Below are 18174 nucleotides of genomic sequence, written 5' to 3' on the forward strand. Positions count from 1 at the left end.
TAGGTGGCCTGTGCTTTCTGTCTGCTATTCGCCCCCTTTCTGGGGGTCCCTCCCATTCCATTGTCTGGGCAGCAGGTGCCATTAGCTCTGTCTTTGCATGTTGGAGGTAAATACCTCTTTCGTGTGGTAAACGTTGGGCCAGCTATGTGAACTAAATCTCTGAACATACTGGGATGTGCCTGTTGCTGTCCCAGAGTCCCCAGGTGCCAGTGTCACCCACACACCTCCTGGGTGCGGGGTTCTGTCCCATCTAGTGGCACCGAGACCTCTTAGAGAGAGAGATTAATGAGTTTGTTCTACAGTCTTAGCTAGCAGCCATGTGGCTTTTAGCTCATGCAGTAAAGGCCCATGCACTAAGCTCCAAAGGCCCCAGATTTGACCCCGCCTGCCACCGACCGGGGTCTGTCGGTTTTACACCAGCTCGAATGCTGCAGTCTCCCACTTCTGCCCCTCAGCGTCTCTTGCAAACACTCTAAGGCTGTTCTCTGCTTGTCCTGCTGACCTTCCAGAGCCCCATATGCCTCACGTCTTGATGGAAGAGGGCGACATGACCCCTACAGCATATGAGCAACACCTGAAGGGGAGAAATGATTTCATTAAAGGGATCAAGAAGGACCCCAGTGCCGAGAAAAAGGTGAGAAGGAAAAGGGGTTTGCCAGGAGCTGTGGTTTTTATCCAGGACTGGAGGGGACCTTCCCATGTGGGGTTAGAAGAGGCAGCAGCAGCATGGGGTTCCTCTGGGAATGGACCACGGAGCTCTGGTTACATATGTTCCTCCCAACACATATCACATGGGACCAGCAATCCCTGCAGTCCAGTAACCTGCCTCTGAGGGTGCAGAGTTAGCCCAGTGGGTCTCAGTGCCTGGGTTAGCCTAGCCCGGGTGTGAGCAGCCCCACAGCAAAGCCCTGCCCAAGTGACTGTGTTCTCCCTGTTTCTGCACTCAGCATGCGTGTCTGGGGGCAGAGCCCATGGCACCTTGTGCTGAGATGCTTTAGGATCTTTTCCCAGACAGTTGTGTCAATTGCGGGAAACTTTGCCCTTCGTGGGGGGAACTGTGGGAAGGCACCGGAGGACTCTCAAGCCACATCAGCTAGCCAGGGGTTAAAGCACCTCCTAACCTGGGCAGAAGGTTTTTGTGTTTGGACTGTAGAGAGCTTTGCCCCGGGATAAAACCCAGGTAAGTGCTTGGTTTAACTCTGTTGTGAAGACATGTCCTAACAGGGGCTTAAGGCTGATGAAGGCAGAAATGGTCTGTAGTTCTGCTTCACTGAACATGGGGTGAAACTCAGTCACAGAATTAGGTTTTATAATCATTAGTATAGTATTATAGTATATTATATATAGTTAGGGTTCTATTATTATTGTATTAATTCCATTACTTACAATAATTATCAGAACAATTTAGTTATATGACAAACACCTTAGATTGCTAAATAAATATTCACTGTATCTGCACAGGTGGTCGGTTCCAGTGTGGACTCCTGCAGAATGGGTAACAGCACGCACAAAGGGCTACTTGCGGTCAGGTCCCTTTAATGCAATTCCTTGATTTGCAGACACAGTGGTGGCACATTGACATGCAGTGTAGCTGTGCAGGGGGAGTCCACTGGAATTGGGGGTACTCAAGTCAAACACCTAACTCGGAGGCATTCCAAATCAGTGGCCACTTTTAAAAACTGCAGCCCAAGGTCACACAGGGAGACACTATCAGCACCAGCGTTGTGATCTATCCTAGCGCCCGGTCCCACGTGTCCTGTGCCTCCTCAGGCTGTCACAGTGACAGTTTTCTGGGTTGTTGTTGCAATTGTTCATTACATGTAAGACATGTTGACAATTGTCTTGTAGTTCTTTTCTTTCCTGTGCAATTAGATGCAATGATTAGAGCCTCGTCTGTATTACGCTGCAGGCTTCTCCTGTAATTCCATTCTGAGTGCGGCAGGTGGAAGGATACGAACTTCCCACGCTGCTGCTCAGATGCCTGCCTGATGATTTTGTGTCTTGAGCCTGTCAGATTATCCAGTGGGTGTCTGACTCCAGAACCATTTTCCAATATGAATCCCACCTGCATGCCTAGGGGGGACTGGAGGCGTGATCATACTGGCAACAGAGCAGCTAAGTATGGATGGTGCCGTGGCAAAGTTATGGCTACACAGGGCTTTCCATCCCCTATATACATGACTCTAACGGAGGAGCCATTGAGTCGAGTGTCCTGGTAGATTACAGGCTAGAATTGCCGCTCCTGAGAGCATGACATTGAGCACCTCTTTGTTTAAATGAATTAACATGGATACTTCAGCAGTAAATGGTCATTAATTTCCCTTCTTCATTTTGTTATGCAAATGGTTTGAATGCTCATTAGCTAGCAGGATTATGAGACAACTGCTCTGGAATCAACTGGCAGCTGAGGAGATCTGATGAGTTTATTGTAATTGGATAAGGGTGAAGGGAGTGGGGGAAGGTATGGGACAGATGAAATATCTTCCCCAGCTGAGGCAGAGCAATTGTGACTGAGGGGGTGTCTACACTGCAACGTAAACCTGGGCTCTGACTCAGGCTCAAGTCCTAACCCCCCTTCTGTCTACACACAAATCTCTCGGACTTGGGCTCAGACCCAGGGTCCTACGACCCCTCAAGGGAAGGTTCAAGCCCAAGTCAAGGTGGGATCCAGGTTTCAAGCCCTATTGTTTTGCAGTGTAGATACAGTCCCCCCTCCAGGCTCGGGTCCCTGGAGTCTGCCAAAAGTATCCCACAATTCAGTGGGCCGACTTCCTTTGTCCCCTCTCTCCCACGACTTGCCAGTCAACTCCAGGGAAATGGAAGCTCCCCACCCTTGCTCTCGTACAGCAGCTCGGCATTTAACCCTTCCATTTTATTCTGACCTCTGAGCTGCAAACACACCTTAGGAGAACCTTGGGCATTTGCAATGGATCCCGACCAGAAGTCCGTCACAAAACGCACTGCACCCGTTGTCGCGGGAACACCGCCAGATTTCGGTTAGTCTCTGGAGCGAGGCCAGCAAAACAACTGATTTCAGTCAAAGTACCAGGAATGACCATTCATACCCCCAAAGAGCGAAAAAGCTGGCGAGGCTGGAAATTTACTGGGCCGGTGACCAGTGCAGGGAATGGAGTAACTGGCTGAAGACCAAGTACCTGAAAACCAGGGACCACAACTGCACCTCTGGCAGCTCGCTGACACTGTGCCTGTTTTGTGATGAGTTTGATCAAATGCTGGGGACTGCGTCGAGCACCAAAGCCACTGGCGGGACATGATCACCTGGTCAGTTGGGGTGGCGCCCTGCGAGCCCCAGAAGCCAGCACGGAAATTGATGGGCGCCAGCAGCAGGCGCCGAATGAGGCAAATGAAGTGACTCTGCTCATGAAACTGATTCCAGAGGAGACTTTGCTGCAGGAGCAGCTGCAGCACATCCCGGGGCCATTCTCAGTGGAGCTTTGTCCTACCCCCCCCCCCGCCGAGAGGAACAGCCTGCCGCAGAACCGACAGCCCAAACGGGAGAGAGCGAGAAACTGCCCCAGAGCCTGGTAAGTTTCTGGCTCCATTTTTGTGTTTATTAATATAGGATTGGGAGGGATTTCCCTTCTGTGAACCAATGCGAAAGACCTTATACGCCCGGGGTAGCAACGTGCATCCACTAATGTTGGATTGCATGCCAGCGCCCTGGCATCCTTCCCCTCCCGCCCCCACCGCTACGGGGAATTCAAACTGGAGACTGGGAAATGCAAACAGTAAAATAAGCACATAGAAGTGACGTTTTCCTGGGAAGGTGCACATTTTTGCTAGTTCATTCTGGTTTGTTAAAATAAGAACCTTGTATTACCTTCCCTGTATGTAGGCCGCTCGGCCCAACCCACGAGGTGACGAGCCACTTGAAGAGACGGAACTGTACAGGTGGCGAGGGGGATGGGCAGAGGTTCAAATGTAGTCCAGTTCTGTAAAATGTAGTCCATGCAGTCCCTGGGTGACAAAACCATTCGTCCCAAATCTGCCTGGGGGGTGGAATTCAGCCAAGCGGAAGGGGGATGGCAGAAGGGTTGTCTGTGTGGTTCCACGCAGTCCTAACAGGCTGCACTGGAGGTTGTGGGGAGGCACTAAGCCATGCGGATACAAATGCAGCATCCTGTTGATTCCCCCGTGAATTCTGACCCAGTCCTGGATGCTGATAGCCGCAAACTTTTCCCAAAGCAGGAACTCCAGAGAAGCAGTCCCATTTCAGGGGTGTATTTTTCAAGGTCGCCTTGGTAGCTCACCGGCCCACTCCACTCGCAGCCGTGCAGTCCCGTCACCCTGCGTGTGACTGTTTCAGTGGCATCCGTGCTCAGTATTCCACCATCAGCTTTGAAGCACATCTCACTTTGCCAGTCGGGCACCACAAGGACTGTTCCAAAATGTGTAATGTCTGAAATGATAGAGAAGCGCTGTCACCAACCTCCCCCTAAATTCCATTTTTTTTTAAAATTGTGGTTTCGAATTTCCCATTCTCTCAGCACTGCTTTCACGGCGATGAATCCGGCTGGGTGCTGGAAGCTTTTGTGGTCTGAGCAGCCCTCTGCCAAGGTAATGAAGTTCAGTCTCAAAAAGTAACATTTTCTGTTCTGGAAATTCCAAAGTGATTTTTTCCCTTCTGCTCCTGCACTGAGCTATTCAGGACAATAACCGTGTGTGTCTTGTCTTCTTCTAGGCTCCTCGGCATCTCCAGCTTGCAATATCTCCACAGCTCGCCCACATGCAGAAGCCTGGCTCACTGGACCTTCGCGGATTGTTCCAAGAGGAAGCGTTTCCGGGATTAATTTATGGTCGGCGTTCTGGACAGGCAGAATTGTTTGAGCAGCTGCTGTCTCTAATGGCTTCAAGGTTGCCAGCTGCTGCTGTGCCTGGACCATGGGCTGCATCCCCTCTGTGGTGCCCTGCACTCCAGGAGCAGCTTGGACAACTCCATGGCTGGGTGGCCCATGCAGAAGGGCCCTATGAGTGGCTGAATAGGGCAAATGTGCCCCATGCAGTCCTCACTGCTGAACCCCTCTCCAGTGGACACGTCCCCGTGCCCCCATGGCAAACAGGGAAAGGAGAATAGGGGGCTCACGGGAGATGCAGTAGTAGGTGGGGTTGTCTTGTACCTAGTTTCATTGTTTGCGTGTGTTTATGTGCTTTATTCGTGGTAACTTTTAAAGGTTTGGGTGTTGCTGGTGTTTTGGGGTGTTAAGGGCAACTGGCCTGCCCTGCAACGGTTTCATATTGTACTTGTCCAATAAATGTGTCAAAATAAAAGTTTTGATTTCATAAAGAAATCTTATTGCCAGCACTGCAACACAGCATGTAATGTGTATTTCAAATAATAAAGGCAAACACATGATCAGGGACAGCAGGGAAGTGGCATGCAAAACCCATGTCTCAATCCAGCTATGTACATCTATCCTTACATCGGTTATTTACATCAATCCATACTGTCTCCACATCCCCTTTCATGAGTGGTCACGTCATTCAAGAATAAAATGTATGACCATCAACCCCCATGACAGGTGACACTCACCTCCTGAGTGCCTCCTAGTGGCTGGGAGAAGTACTGTGATCCTTTCCCCCACTCCTGGCACCCCTTGTGGTGGCTGACCTCGCTAGGCGGGTCTTCAGTGACTCAGTCCTCTGGCCAAGTCACACGCTCAAAAATGAACCCCTTCCCAGGTATTGATGAGTCAACAAACTGGCTGCCTGCTCTCAGCAGGGTCTTCAGCCCCATCTCTGGGTCCTTTAAATCCAGCCCTTCATTCTGGCTTCTAAAGCCTTGTCCCGCCCGCTACTCCGGGTTCCACCCCTGGGACCCTATAAACAGCAGCAACGTATGGCTCCCTTCAGTTAGCTGCTGCTGCATTCCCTGGGCCTCTTCCCGCCCGCTCCCTTGACCTCCACCTGCTACCTTTGGGTTAGAGTTCCTAGGCCCTCGCTCTCCCAGGTCCAATAACAACCAGCTGAGTGCCTGTGGCCAGAGGGGAGCCCCCTTCTTTCCTTCCTCCCTCTGGTCCCAGCCAAGAACTGACCCCCCGAAGGTCCTGCAGCTCCTTTTAGCTGAGCCTGCTGGGCTCTGATTGGCTGCTTCCGTGCAGCCTTTCTAGGCAGGCCTGGAGGGCCCACCTCCACTGCTCCTTCCTGGGTTGGGGTGTAGTAGGAGCATTGGGCCTCCAGCAGGGAGCCAGGAAGGCCTGTTACACCCTGTCTCACCCCACAGCCTGCACAAGCAATCAGCACCCCCCCACTCCCCGCCACAAGCACATTCATAAAGGTACTGTTCTCTCTCTTCCATTGACCCATGCAAGTCCATAAGGTGGGAGCACAAAGCATCCCTGACGTCTGTTGCCTGGGTGCATCCAGCTGCGACTCTGGCAGGAGCACTTTCTGGCTGAGTGTAATGGGTCAGCGGCCCCTCGCTGCCATAGGCCCATTCAGGGGGAAATGGCTCACCTCTGGCTTCACAAAGACTGTGACGAGCAAAACAAGCCACAGTGAGGCGGACAGCATTAGTGTCACCGGAATCCAAATGGTTCTGTAGACATCTCCAACGGGATTTCAGCCTGCCAAACTCATTCAACCACCATTCTCCATCTGCCGGGAGTGGACTTAAACCTTCTTTTGCCTCCGAGATCAGGGGCTGGTTTCAAAAGCCAACACAAAAAGGGGCACACGGGGTCCTCCAGCATAGCAGTGGGGACAGTGACGCCATTTATGACAATGTCACGTGGCGGGAATCGTGACTCAGTGTGTCCATGAATGTAGACTCCCAATTGCCAAAGAAACCCCAAAACCCTGGCATCATGAACTTTTCCAGTGCCGGCAACCCTTACGTTCATAAATCGCCCTCTGTTGTCCACGAGGGTTTGCATAACAGTGGAGAAACACCCTTTGCAGTTTCTGTACTTGTGCTCCTTGAGAAGGGCAAAGTATGGGCACTCGGATCCCATCAATGGCCCCGGCGCAGTCTGGAAACAAGCCGGTAATTACTTCAGGAGTATCTTTTATGCCTGCCATCTTGGGGTCAACCACACCCCTAACTGCCTCAGAAATCTCTGCCACCATTTTACCCACCATCGACTTTTCAGTCTCAAACTGGTTGGCAATGGACCTGTAGCAGCACGGGATAGCCAGCTTCCAGATGGTGATATCAACCCACTTCTGGACCAGCCTGGCTACCCTTTATGCTGGAGGGTTGGATCTGTTCACAGAGCTGCAGAAATATAGCTTTCTTCATGCAACAGTTCTGGACCCATGGCTGGTCACTGCAGTCTGCAGGATGTTGTGATCCCATCAGCCTGTGCTTACGGCCCTGCTCCAGAAGCGTCGGTCCACATAGTGGGCATGAATGGCTGTACCAAGTGACCAACATCAGCCAGTTCAAGTCTGCCATGTCCGCATCCTTCCGCTCCTGCTCCATCATTAGATCTGTCCGGTGCCTTCTGTGGGTCAGAAAAAGCTGCCGAAATGCCCACCAGTGTCTCGTGGAAGCTCTGCCTGCATCCTGAAATGGGAGTGAAAGCCCAAGCAAGAGAAGTGCTTGAAATGGCACCTTCTCCATGTTGCTGGCTCTGGCTGCTGGAAGTGCACAGACCAAAACGATGGCTCGGCAGGCTGTGTTGGCGGACTGTTCAAACTTCCTGTAACATGCCCTCTGGGCAGTCAAGCTTTCCCACACTGTGCCACCCACAAAGAGTGAGAGTGGTCACATTTTGGGAGGGTGCTAGGAAGTCTGGGATACAATTGGTTGGACTCGGGTCTGCCTACTGCAGTGTAGACCCCAGAACCCCGAGTTTGGACCCAGATTAAAATATTCTTTACCTGGGGTTGGCAATCAGTATATGTGCTCAAGCCCTGGGGTCTCAAACCCAGCGTCTGCTCTCTCAAGTGTCATTAACCCTGGCCTTGCATTGAAATGTAGATCTACTCTCAGTGTCCTGTTTACCAAGGCTTCCCTTGCAAAGCTCTCTCTGAAGTCATTGGGAGTCCCATGCTTATTGGGCTGCCAGGATTGGGCCCTGCTCAGCTGAGGCTCCTTCAACTTTGTGAGGTTCTGAGTGCCTCCCAGTATCCTCACCTGCAGAACAGCCTAGTGCACCAGGCACTGGATTTAGACTCAGGGGACCCTGGTTCAGTCCCCCGTTCAACCCTAGGCTTTTATGTGACCATGGGCAAGTCACTTACCCTACCCCATGCCTGATTTCCCCATCTGCAGAATAGGAGTGATGCTTGCCTGTGGCATGGGGTGCTGGGAAGAGAAGTGGGACAGGGTCTGCTTTTACAGTGGCCCAACGGGGCACTACTCACCCTGTCCTGGAGTCTGGGACGGTTGGTTGTGGGTCCAGTGCAGTGGTGCTTTAGCTCTCTGGCCCCCTCAGTCCCACCCCTTTCAGGGTATTAAAGTCCAAAGAGAAGGGAATCTGTCATGGATGGTTCAGCCACAACAAATCCTGCATCTTGGCAGGGGTTAGGCAAGATTACCCTTGCGGTCCCATGTAAGCCTATGATTCTATGCATACAATGAACTCAAAAACATCTTCATCAGGACTCACCCTTCTGCTCAGGGCTTGTCTTCATGCAGCCTGCCCTTCTATTCAATTTTCCTAGGGCAGGTCATCCCATCCACAGGGGACTCATCCAGGCAGCAAGCTGTCTCCATCTCTTGGCTGACACCAGGCTTCCCTTGTGAATCCAAAGGTGTTATTACAATCTGTATACAGCTGAATAGTAATTACAATGCTGGAAGACACCAAGGGCTCTTTAGTCTGCTTTCTGACAGAGGCCAATGCTGCATGCTTCTGAGGAAGGGGTGAAACAATGTGACATTATATGGGGAGGGGGGAGCAAAATGACTTCCCAACCCCTGCAGCTGGTGAGCAATTTAGATGCTGAAGCATGCGAGTCAATAGTCCTTGTCATTTGTAGCCAGGCTAATGTAACTACAGGGTTCTGTACGTATACCTATAAATGTGATATACATTTCCACAGGGGGCAGGGGGAGAGAAATTCTGTCTGTGTTGCTGACAAATAAAGCCCCTGTGTGCAGATCAACCCGAAGTGGGGCTGAGCTGGGGAGAGATCAGCGGTATGTGCAGACCAATACAGAAAAAGAAGGGTTTGTAATGACATTATAGAGGGCTCAGGGAATGGAAGCCTTACTGGCTGTATAAAATAAGAGCAATCATTCAGGCAGAATCAGAGAGAATCGGCAGCCTTGGGCTTTTTTTTTCTTTTTTTCAGACAAATTGTTGACTTAAGTGTGTGTTTCAGTACTGCCGAGCTGGGACAAGGGGCCAGATGCACAACTGGTATAAATCGGCGTTGCTCCATACGTCAATGGAGCTCAGTTGATTCACGTCAGCTTAGGCTCTGTCGGCTTTTTGTTCTGTTGTTGTACAGCACCTAACACAGTGGGGTATAGGTCCATGAGTGGGGCTCCTGGGCATTATGGTAATATAAATAAATAACCCTAATACACATAACAAAGAGGAGTCTAAAAGCATCATGGGCCCTCTTTTTTTTTAAAGTTCAATGTTATTGATTTTTTAAAATGAAGATTGATACGTAGAGTAAAATGAAAAAATGCAAAAAGCCAATAGGTCTGAGGTCTGATGTGTAGTGAAGAAACTATGTATCATGCAGTTTTCTACTGCAATTATACCTGGAGTGGTAGGCCAGGTATTTTAATGTATGTGATAAAATATGATAAAAAGAACAGGTAGAAAAAAACAGAAAGAGCAGAAAATAACAGAGCCGGCCATTGTGCCCCATTTAGATGTGGAACAATGCCTGAGGCTGTCATGTGTTCTGTTCCTAGCTCTGCCATTTAATTTCTGTATGACCTTGAGCAAGTCACTTAATGGCACAGGGCCTCAGTTTCCCCATATGTAAAATGCACATGCTAATAATATGTACCGACTTCATACAGAGAGGCTTACTTAATAAAGCATTTGGAGATCCTCTGCCATAAGGTGGTTATCCCAAGATGTAGATTGGTTGTGTTCCCACTGTGCATTCATGCAGGCAGTCAATATGTAGGTATTCTCGGATTAGGGGTCTCATGCAGCATTTGCCCTCCAGAATGTATCTTCCCTGAAATCAGACATGTAATTGAGCACTGGAGCTGCCCCACAGGGGGTAGGAATGGGGAAGCTGTAGCATAGACAGGGCTCAGGTGTTTTTGCCACTATGTTTTTTACACTGCTCTGATTCATGCCTAGAGTTAAAAGGTGGGGTGGGGGGAAAGGGACAATACATGGAGGGGTTTTACAGATAAACCGCCACACTGGGCTCTTCCTCTCAAGTTCATTTCTTGCTTGTTGCAGACGGAAATCATCAGGAAACGCCTGAACAAGGACATCCCTCACCACCCCGTGATCATGCTGAACTTCTGCCCTGACCTGAGAACCAGCCAGCCAGACCTCAGGGAAACCCAGGGAGAGTTTATATTTCTGATAGACCGCAGTGGAAGCATGAGCGGCACAAACATCAACCGCGTCAAGGTACCACAGGGGGTAAAACATGACTCCTAGGGATCTGCAGTTGCGGAGAATTGGCTGAACATTAAATTCTGGTTAAATATTAGCTAGCAAAAGTGTTTCTTTAAGTGCTGATGAAGCATCTCTGCCCATCTTTCTCGGCTCTCTGGGGGTCATGGGGTGTTCTTTCTGTGGATGGAACAAATCCAAAGCAGTTTGGTTTTCAGCATCTCACTGGTTTGCATGTAATGTGTTCTTCAGCCATTCTACCTTTGTCTGGTCAAATTTCACAGCCTTTGTCTGGTCAAATTAAACAGAGTGTTGGGACAGGTCAGTACTTTGATGGAAGACCCCCAAAGAAACTCAAAACGCCGCAGGAAGTGGTTGGTGCCAGTCACTCTGTAGGTGGCGTTCTGCCACTGACCTGCTCTGTGACCCTGGGCAAGTCATTTCACCAGTCAGGGCCTCTGTTTTCCTCGCTGTAAAAGCAAAATAACAACATTTACCTACCTCTGTGGAATGTGTGAAGGACGTTGAGCTCTTTGGATAGAAGGTGCCATTATAAATAATAGTCAATAATGTACCTGTTCAAATTCCCTTTGCAGCTTTGACTGGTAAAGGAGTTCTTTGTGGCCTGTGCTCAACTGTCCGGTGGTTTTGCTGTGCAGTGTTAAAGAGCTGCTGCATTGCGCAATGACTATATGAGCAGTGGGTGACATTGAGCTGTCGAGGTAGATAGGTACAAGTGCATATGCCAGGGGATGTGCCATATGCACTGTAATCCGTAGGTACATAGGAGCAGGGGCCTACCAAATTCACAGTCCATTTTGGTCAATTTCACTGTCACCGGATTTTAAAAATCATAAATTTCATGATTTCAGCTATTTAAATCTGAAATGTCAGGGTGTTGTAATTGTAGGAGTCCTGACCCAAAAAGGAGTTGGGGGGGGGGGTCGCAAGGTTATTGTAGGGGGAGGTTACGGTACGGCTACCCTTACTTCTGCGCTGCTGCTGGTGGCTCCCTGCCTTCAGAGCTGGGCCGCTGGAGAGCAGCGGCTGCTGGCCGGGAGCCCAGCTCTGAAGGCCGAGCCGTTGCCAGCTGCAGCACAGAAGTAAGGATGGCCCGGTCTGGTGTTGCCACCCTGATTTCTGCAGTACTGCTGGCGGGGCGCTCTCCGCTCTGAAGGCAGTGGAGAAGTAAGGGTGGCAATACTGCACCCCCGTAAAATAACCTTGTGACCCCCCCCCCCCCGCAACTCCCTTTTGAGCCTGGACCCCCAATTTGAGAAATGCTGGTCTCTCCCTTGAAATCTATATAGTATAGGATAAAAGCACACAAAAGACCAGATTTCACGGGGGGAGACCAGATTTCATGGGCTGTGAGGTGTTTTTCATGGCCGTGAATTTGGTACGGCCCTACATATGAGCTATAACCCTATATAAACACGTCATATTGTTTTGACGACATTATGGTAACTGGCTTTGGCCAAGGCCCCAGAAGTCAGTGGGAGCCTTTCCATTGTTTTCAGTGCATTTTGGATCAGTCCCTATAGGCTCAGTCCTGCAAACCTTACTCACATGAGGAGACTCAGTGAGTTCAGTGGGGCTATTTATATGAATACAGCTCACAGGATTGGGCCCTATGAGAGCCAAGGTGACTATTTAGTTCTTGGAGGTCCCATTAAGTGCTTTCCCGAATGGGGGGCTTAGAGATGACCCCCTCAGGAGTGAAATAATAGAAGATGGGCAGTAAGCCAGGGAGCTTGGGTATGGCTGGCAAATATTCTTCCCTTGGGATGGATTCAGTGTCAGCTTCCCCCAGTGACTTCAGGGACATCTACCCTGTGGGAATGGCGGTTTGGCTAGACAAACCCGTGCTAGATGCACTCTAGTTAGTTGATAACAATAGAAGTGAGAATGCCACACGGCAGGCTTCAGCACCAGCTGTACAAGCAAGTACAGACCTGGGGGTGAAGGTTGGGGGGTCGGATGGTTGGTACAGCCCACGCTGAAGCCTGAGGTTTCTATCTTTAGCAAGCTAGCATGGTACAGATATGTCCACGCAAACTGCCATTCACCCACCCTGGCTGCAATGCAGACATACCCTGAAAAGGGCGTAAATCAGGACAGAGTCTGGCTGTGCACCACTGTCTGGTATAACTGTACAGGCCTGGACTTAGCCAAATTTCCCTCCTTGAAACTCCTACAGCCATCGACGGGGAAATCTCTCTAGTCACTATTTAATGATTCTTGTCTATGCCTATTGCACTTCAGAGGCCAGGTCTGTGTTTGCCAGCTGGCCCTGGCAGGTCTCAGTGAGCAGCTGCAGTTTGGGGAGGAGCAGCCCTGGAAAGATTTCCTTCTGGACTCTCTGGGGTCAGTTCACCCCTGCATTTTACATTTTCCTGAGCCAGTAGGGGCTGTTGCAATCCCTAGCCCTGGAGAGGGCCGGTGGGGTTTGCAAAGCCACCCTTCCCCTGGAATTTCTGCTAGGAAAGGGCAGCTCTAAGTTGCTGGTGAATGCCCTGCAGGCAGAGAATACCTGGGAGAGCCACTGAATTAGCTCAGCACCAGGTGTGCGGCCACACCCTCTCTTCCCACAGTGCCACCCATGTCTGGGGCTGAGCTAGGTGGATGGAGAACCCCTACCGCTGCAGGAGCCCAGTCCTGGGCACTGGTGCATCCCCTTCTGGGCATAGTCTGCCTCTGGGACTTGCACCGGAGGTCGCCCAGCAGGAGCCCTGTTCAAAGTCTTATCATTGCCAAGCTGACTCTTGTTTCCATGGGAACAGGATTTGGAAGGCCCCCACCCGCAGAGAATGAGAGCGCTGCCTGCTATGTGCTGGCTGTTGGCAGAGTTCTGGAAGGGCTAGTTTGTACAGGCCACCTGCAGAGAGCCAGAGCCTGCCTGGGGGCCACTAAAGCCTAGTACCCTAAATCTTATGTATGCACACGTGTGTTTGTGTGCTTGCCTGGGTGCATACCTGCATGTTTGTGTGTGCACACGTGAATTTTAAAGAAATAGATTTAAGTATCACCGCATTTAAAATTCCCTTTGTCATTCTTTGAAAAGCATGCAGTCCCGTCCTGCCAGGCAAAAGCCCTTCTCTCACCCTTGCAAGTGTGAGACCCGCGGGCCACTTAGGGAACAGAGCTGACTGCAGAGCTTACTGTTCCCTGCGATGGTATCACCAAAGGGCTACACTGAGATGTCAGAGCCACTGGAGATGAAAGATTACTTCACTGATGTGCAAGGAAACACTGCTCCCCCCCCCATTTTATAACCTGATAGTCATTAGGAGCTTCTGTTCTGCTTTGTGTGCATTCCTTCCCACTCAGAGGAGCAGTATCTAGGGTCAGAAAATCTAGATTCTATTCCCAGCTTCGCTACTGATTCACTGCGTGGACTAGGGCAAGTCACTTATCTTCCCAGGCCTCAGTTTACCCACTTGCAAAGGGGGATAATATCTTATTCACAGGGGTGTTTTAGGCAAAGTTAGTTGTTATAATTTATTTTATATTTTTGAGAGTAGCACCTAGAATCTCCAGCTGAATTCAGGGCCCCATTGTGCCAGCTGCTGGTACACAAAGAGCTTACAATCTAAATAGACAGGACAGACAAAGGGTGGGAGAAAAGAAGGGCTATTATCCCCATTTTACAGTTGGGGAACTGAAACACAGAGAGATTCAGTGACTCACCTAAGGACACACCCATTATCGCCTGAGACTTAGTCCTAGTCCTTACCCTTGAGAACCACTGCCCTAGATAAATGTGAAAGAGTATTGTTATTTAGTAACTAAAATAATCTGTGCCCATCTGTGTGTAGCATGGCAAGATCTATGGATGAGATGTGCCCTATCAGGGATTGGTGCTGTGTAATGTTATTTAACGTATAACCTTGAGCTATGGGTTCATTAATTCTTACAAGCTAAGCAGGTCAAGCCTGGTCATTATCAAAAATAATTTCAGGCTGATGCAGGAAGCTGTGTAAATTACACTCCTGTTACAAACCCAGTGAGTGCCAGGTCTGTGGAACTTACACTATTTTGTCACTTTCACCTATTTTCTGACATACAGTGCATCCTGCATGTGTAACCCTACCCTACCAGAGGAGGACGTGCGGCACCTTGGACACTAACCAATTTATTTGAGCGTGAGCTTTCGTGAGCTACGGCTCACTGCATCGGATGCTCAAATAAATGGGTCAGTCTCTAAGGTGCCCCAGTCCTCCTGTTCTTTTTGTGAATACAGACGAACACGGCTGCTACTCTGAAAGCTGTCCTACCAGTCCCACCTGTCCCACTTTACATAAGCTATTACCAGCAGGAGAGTGGGGTGGGGGGAGAGAAAACCTTCTGTAGTGATAATCACCCCTTTTTTCATGGTCTGTGTGTATAAAAACATCTTCTGTATTTTCCACGGTATGCGTCCGATGAAGTGAGCTGTAGCTCACGAAAGCTCATGCTCAAATAAATTGGTTAGTCTCTAAGGTGCCACAAGTCCTCCTGTTCTTTTTGCGAATACAGACTAACACGGCTGTTACTCTGAAACCTGTCCTACCAGTTACATCAGAGCTGAATTTAACTCATTATTCTTTATGGCTGGGATTTTTAAAGGGACTGAAGGGAGTTAGGCACCCTGGCTTTATGTACCTAACTCCTTTGAAAATCCTAGCCTACAATAGCCACTTTGAGGGAACTGTCTCTGGTACTGAAATGGGACTGCTCAGGAAGGCTTTGGGTTCTGCCTGGCAGTTTAACTAGCATGGTAAGAAATACGCTTGAAGATTTCCAGTCGTGTGGCCATCCTGAATGGAAGAAGGATGCTTGCCAGCCCACCCTTTCCCTTCTACTTCTAAGGAAAAGGAGAGGCCACCTTTCAAGGCAATGTATCTTCAGAAGAAAAAAAAACCCCACTCTCCTGTTTTCTCCTGGCTTCTGTCGTTCGTAAATGTCTGAATGCAGTTGCTGCTTTTAATGTATTTTGGATGGATTGAACTTGATTGAATAACATTTGCATAGTCATCAGCTTGGACTATAAATTGCATGGGATGAACTTGGATGTGTTAGAAGGAGGAAATGGAGCTGCGTGGTATGAAAACTGTGCTATGTGACAACAGTGCTATCTGTAGATTAAAATGAATCAAAAATGAATAGATAGGGAGTAATTTGGTGCTTGTTTTCTGTGTGTGTGTAATCGGGGGGTGGGAGGGGGTGAGGGGAGGGGGAAGGGAATTCCAGACTAAAATGTTAAGGGGGAAAGTTCAATGCTTTTAATTTCCTGCGGCTGATTTCATTCTGGCAATCCTGCTCTAATGCAGCTCACCATTTCAAAAACACTGTATACAGGGTGGTAAGTGTGACTGTGTCAAGCATATATATTGGCAAACATGGAATAAGAAGCAGATATTGACTTCTCTTGAGGTGAACATCTAGGTTTATGGATCTGTGAGATAAATATCGAGTGCAGCAGAACTGAGATCAATAGTTAACTTAAGGAGCGATAAATCTTCCTGCTCACTGAAACGTGAAGTCCGTATTTGTAACATACATTTGAATTGCTTCATTAGAAATATCTGGAAATCTGTTTTTGAAAACTACTTCTTAAAATACCAACTTCAAGATCCTGGGGGGAAAAAAATCACCTCTGCTGAACCTTTCAGGAAGCAGCAATTTGAATATGTTCTCTCACTAATTCAGTTTTCCCTAACTCATCTGCAGCCGGTCAAAACGCATACATGTACATCGGTTAACATTGCTCCAGGTCTCTGTATTGTTTACCTCTCCGAGAGTCTCCAGTACAAACTTACGGACTTGTCACATGACTGTTTTCAGCCAGTCATGAGCCAGGGTTGTGTGTGTGTGTGTGTGTGTGTGTGTGTGTGTGTAACAGTACAGGGCTCAGGCATAACCCCCCCCCCCACTGAAGTCACTGGGAGCTCCAGACCTGGATGCCTTGCAGATGTGATGCACTGTTTGTAGGAATGAATTTGGGGTGGCCATGAAGCTAGAGAGGTGCTATCAACTTGTGGCAATAAAGTTACTATAAGACTTTAAGGATCTGATCCCAAGCCTCATGGCATTTTTCCATGAACTTCACTGGGCTTTGGAACAAGCCCTAAGAGCTGAAGTGTTTAACTCTGGTGCTATGGCGAAGTTCCAATTGGGAAGTTACAGTCTGATAATCTAAAATTCCCCTTCGATTGGAAATGGTATATTTTTAACTTCTTGGCTTTTGGGTCATCTAATCCACGCCTCTGTCAATGAGAAAGTGAGGAGGCTCTCCCACTTCCTTTGACCTTAGCAGTTATTCTCTCAGGGCTGGCTCTTGGGTTTCTGCTGCCCAAGGCAAACTGACAACTGTATGATCTCATCCTCATGTAAACACACAACACTAAACCACTCTGGAACAACACAAATCACTGACCTGCACTTGGCCTTTAACCATCCTCTTTTTCACAAGTGAACTCCATATCCACTGTCTCCTGTTTGTTGTCAAAACAAGCAGCACCCTTCATCCTGGAGCATTCCATTCCCACCATGCATGATGTGAGATCGATTACATTTCTTTTCTCTAATAAAAAGAACCAGTTCAGAAGGGAAAGTTACAGAGAATTTTTCAGGTGAAAAATCATTCATTCGGAGAGAAAGCAGTTTAAAATTTTTTTTAAAAAACTGATTTTTTTCGGCATTTATGCTGTTTTGTTTGTTTTGTGCACTTTGCTCAAGAAAAAAACACAGCAGACAGTTTCTCTCACAATACACATGGCTACATTCACAAAAGAAGATTTCTGTCCAAAAATTGGTTTCAGAGTAACTGCCGTGATAGTCTGTATTCGCAAAAAGAAAAGGAGGACTTGTGGCACCTTAGAGACTAACCAATTTATTTGAGCATAAGCTTTCGTGAGCTACAGCTCACATTGATTTTTTAAAGTTCACGAAAACAATTCTATTAAAGTTCTGTAAAGCCTCTTATTAAAACCCATGCCCCAAAATCTTACATTTTGTGGTGCATACTACCCATCTCTGTCCTGAGGAGCTTTTTTGGAGGAGAATAGCCATCAGATGCATGCAGTGTTTTCTTAATGTGTGAATCACTTAAAAGCAAACTTGGAAATTGTGGTCTAGATGAAATTACTATAAGGTGGGTGTGCATCTGGCTGAAAGACCATACTCAAAGAGTCATTATGAATGGTTCGCTGTCCAACTGGGAGGGTGTATGTAGTGAGGTCCTGCAGGGGTCAGTCCTGGGTCTGGTACTAGTCAATGTTTTCCTTAATTACTTGGATAATGGAATGGAGAGTATGCGTATAAAATTTGAGGATGACACCAAGTTGGGAGGGGAGGCTAGCACTTTGAAGAATAGAATTAGATTAGAATTTAAAATAACCTTGACAAATTAGAAAAATGATCTGAAATCAACAAAATGAAATTTAACAAAGATAAGTGCAAAGTACTTCACTTGGGAAGGAAAACGCAAATACGTGACTACATAATGGGGAGTAACTAGCTGGGTGGTAGTATGACTGAAAAGGATCTGGGGGTGATCGTGGATCACAAATTGAAGCTGAATCAACAATGTGATGCAGTTGTGAACGAGGCTGATATCATTCTGGGGTGTATTAGCAGGAATGTTGTATTTAAGTTCATGAGCTAATTGTCCCACTCTACTCAG

The 18174-nt window shown here is 48.4% G+C and overlaps 1 protein-coding gene and 1 long non-coding RNA gene across 2 annotated transcripts in view; one reads left to right on the forward strand and one right to left on the reverse strand.

Annotated features, from left to right (window-relative positions):
* VWA5B1 (von Willebrand factor A domain containing 5B1) overlaps positions 1-18174 on the forward strand; it is a 73030-nt gene that overhangs the window by 14472 nt on the left and 40384 nt on the right. Inside the window, exons 7-8 of the mRNA XM_084651694.1 lie at positions 510-634; positions 10347-10523. Of these exons, the coding sequence (XP_084507820.1) occupies positions 510-634; positions 10347-10523 (302 nt within the window). The remainder of the gene's footprint in view (positions 1-509; positions 635-10346; positions 10524-18174) is intronic.
* On the reverse strand, positions 387-10110 carry LOC311532832. Its single transcript, XR_014714456.1, has 3 exons — positions 9960-10110; positions 8574-8703; positions 387-574 (listed from the first exon to the last, which is right to left on the reverse strand). It is a non-coding gene; the product is annotated as an uncharacterized lncRNA (long non-coding RNA).

The sequence above is a fragment of the Lepidochelys olivacea genome (genome assembly GCF_965140295.1).
Source record: "Lepidochelys olivacea isolate rLepOli2 genome assembly, chromosome: 18".
Classification (NCBI taxonomy): domain Eukaryota; kingdom Metazoa; phylum Chordata; order Testudines; family Cheloniidae; genus Lepidochelys; species Lepidochelys olivacea.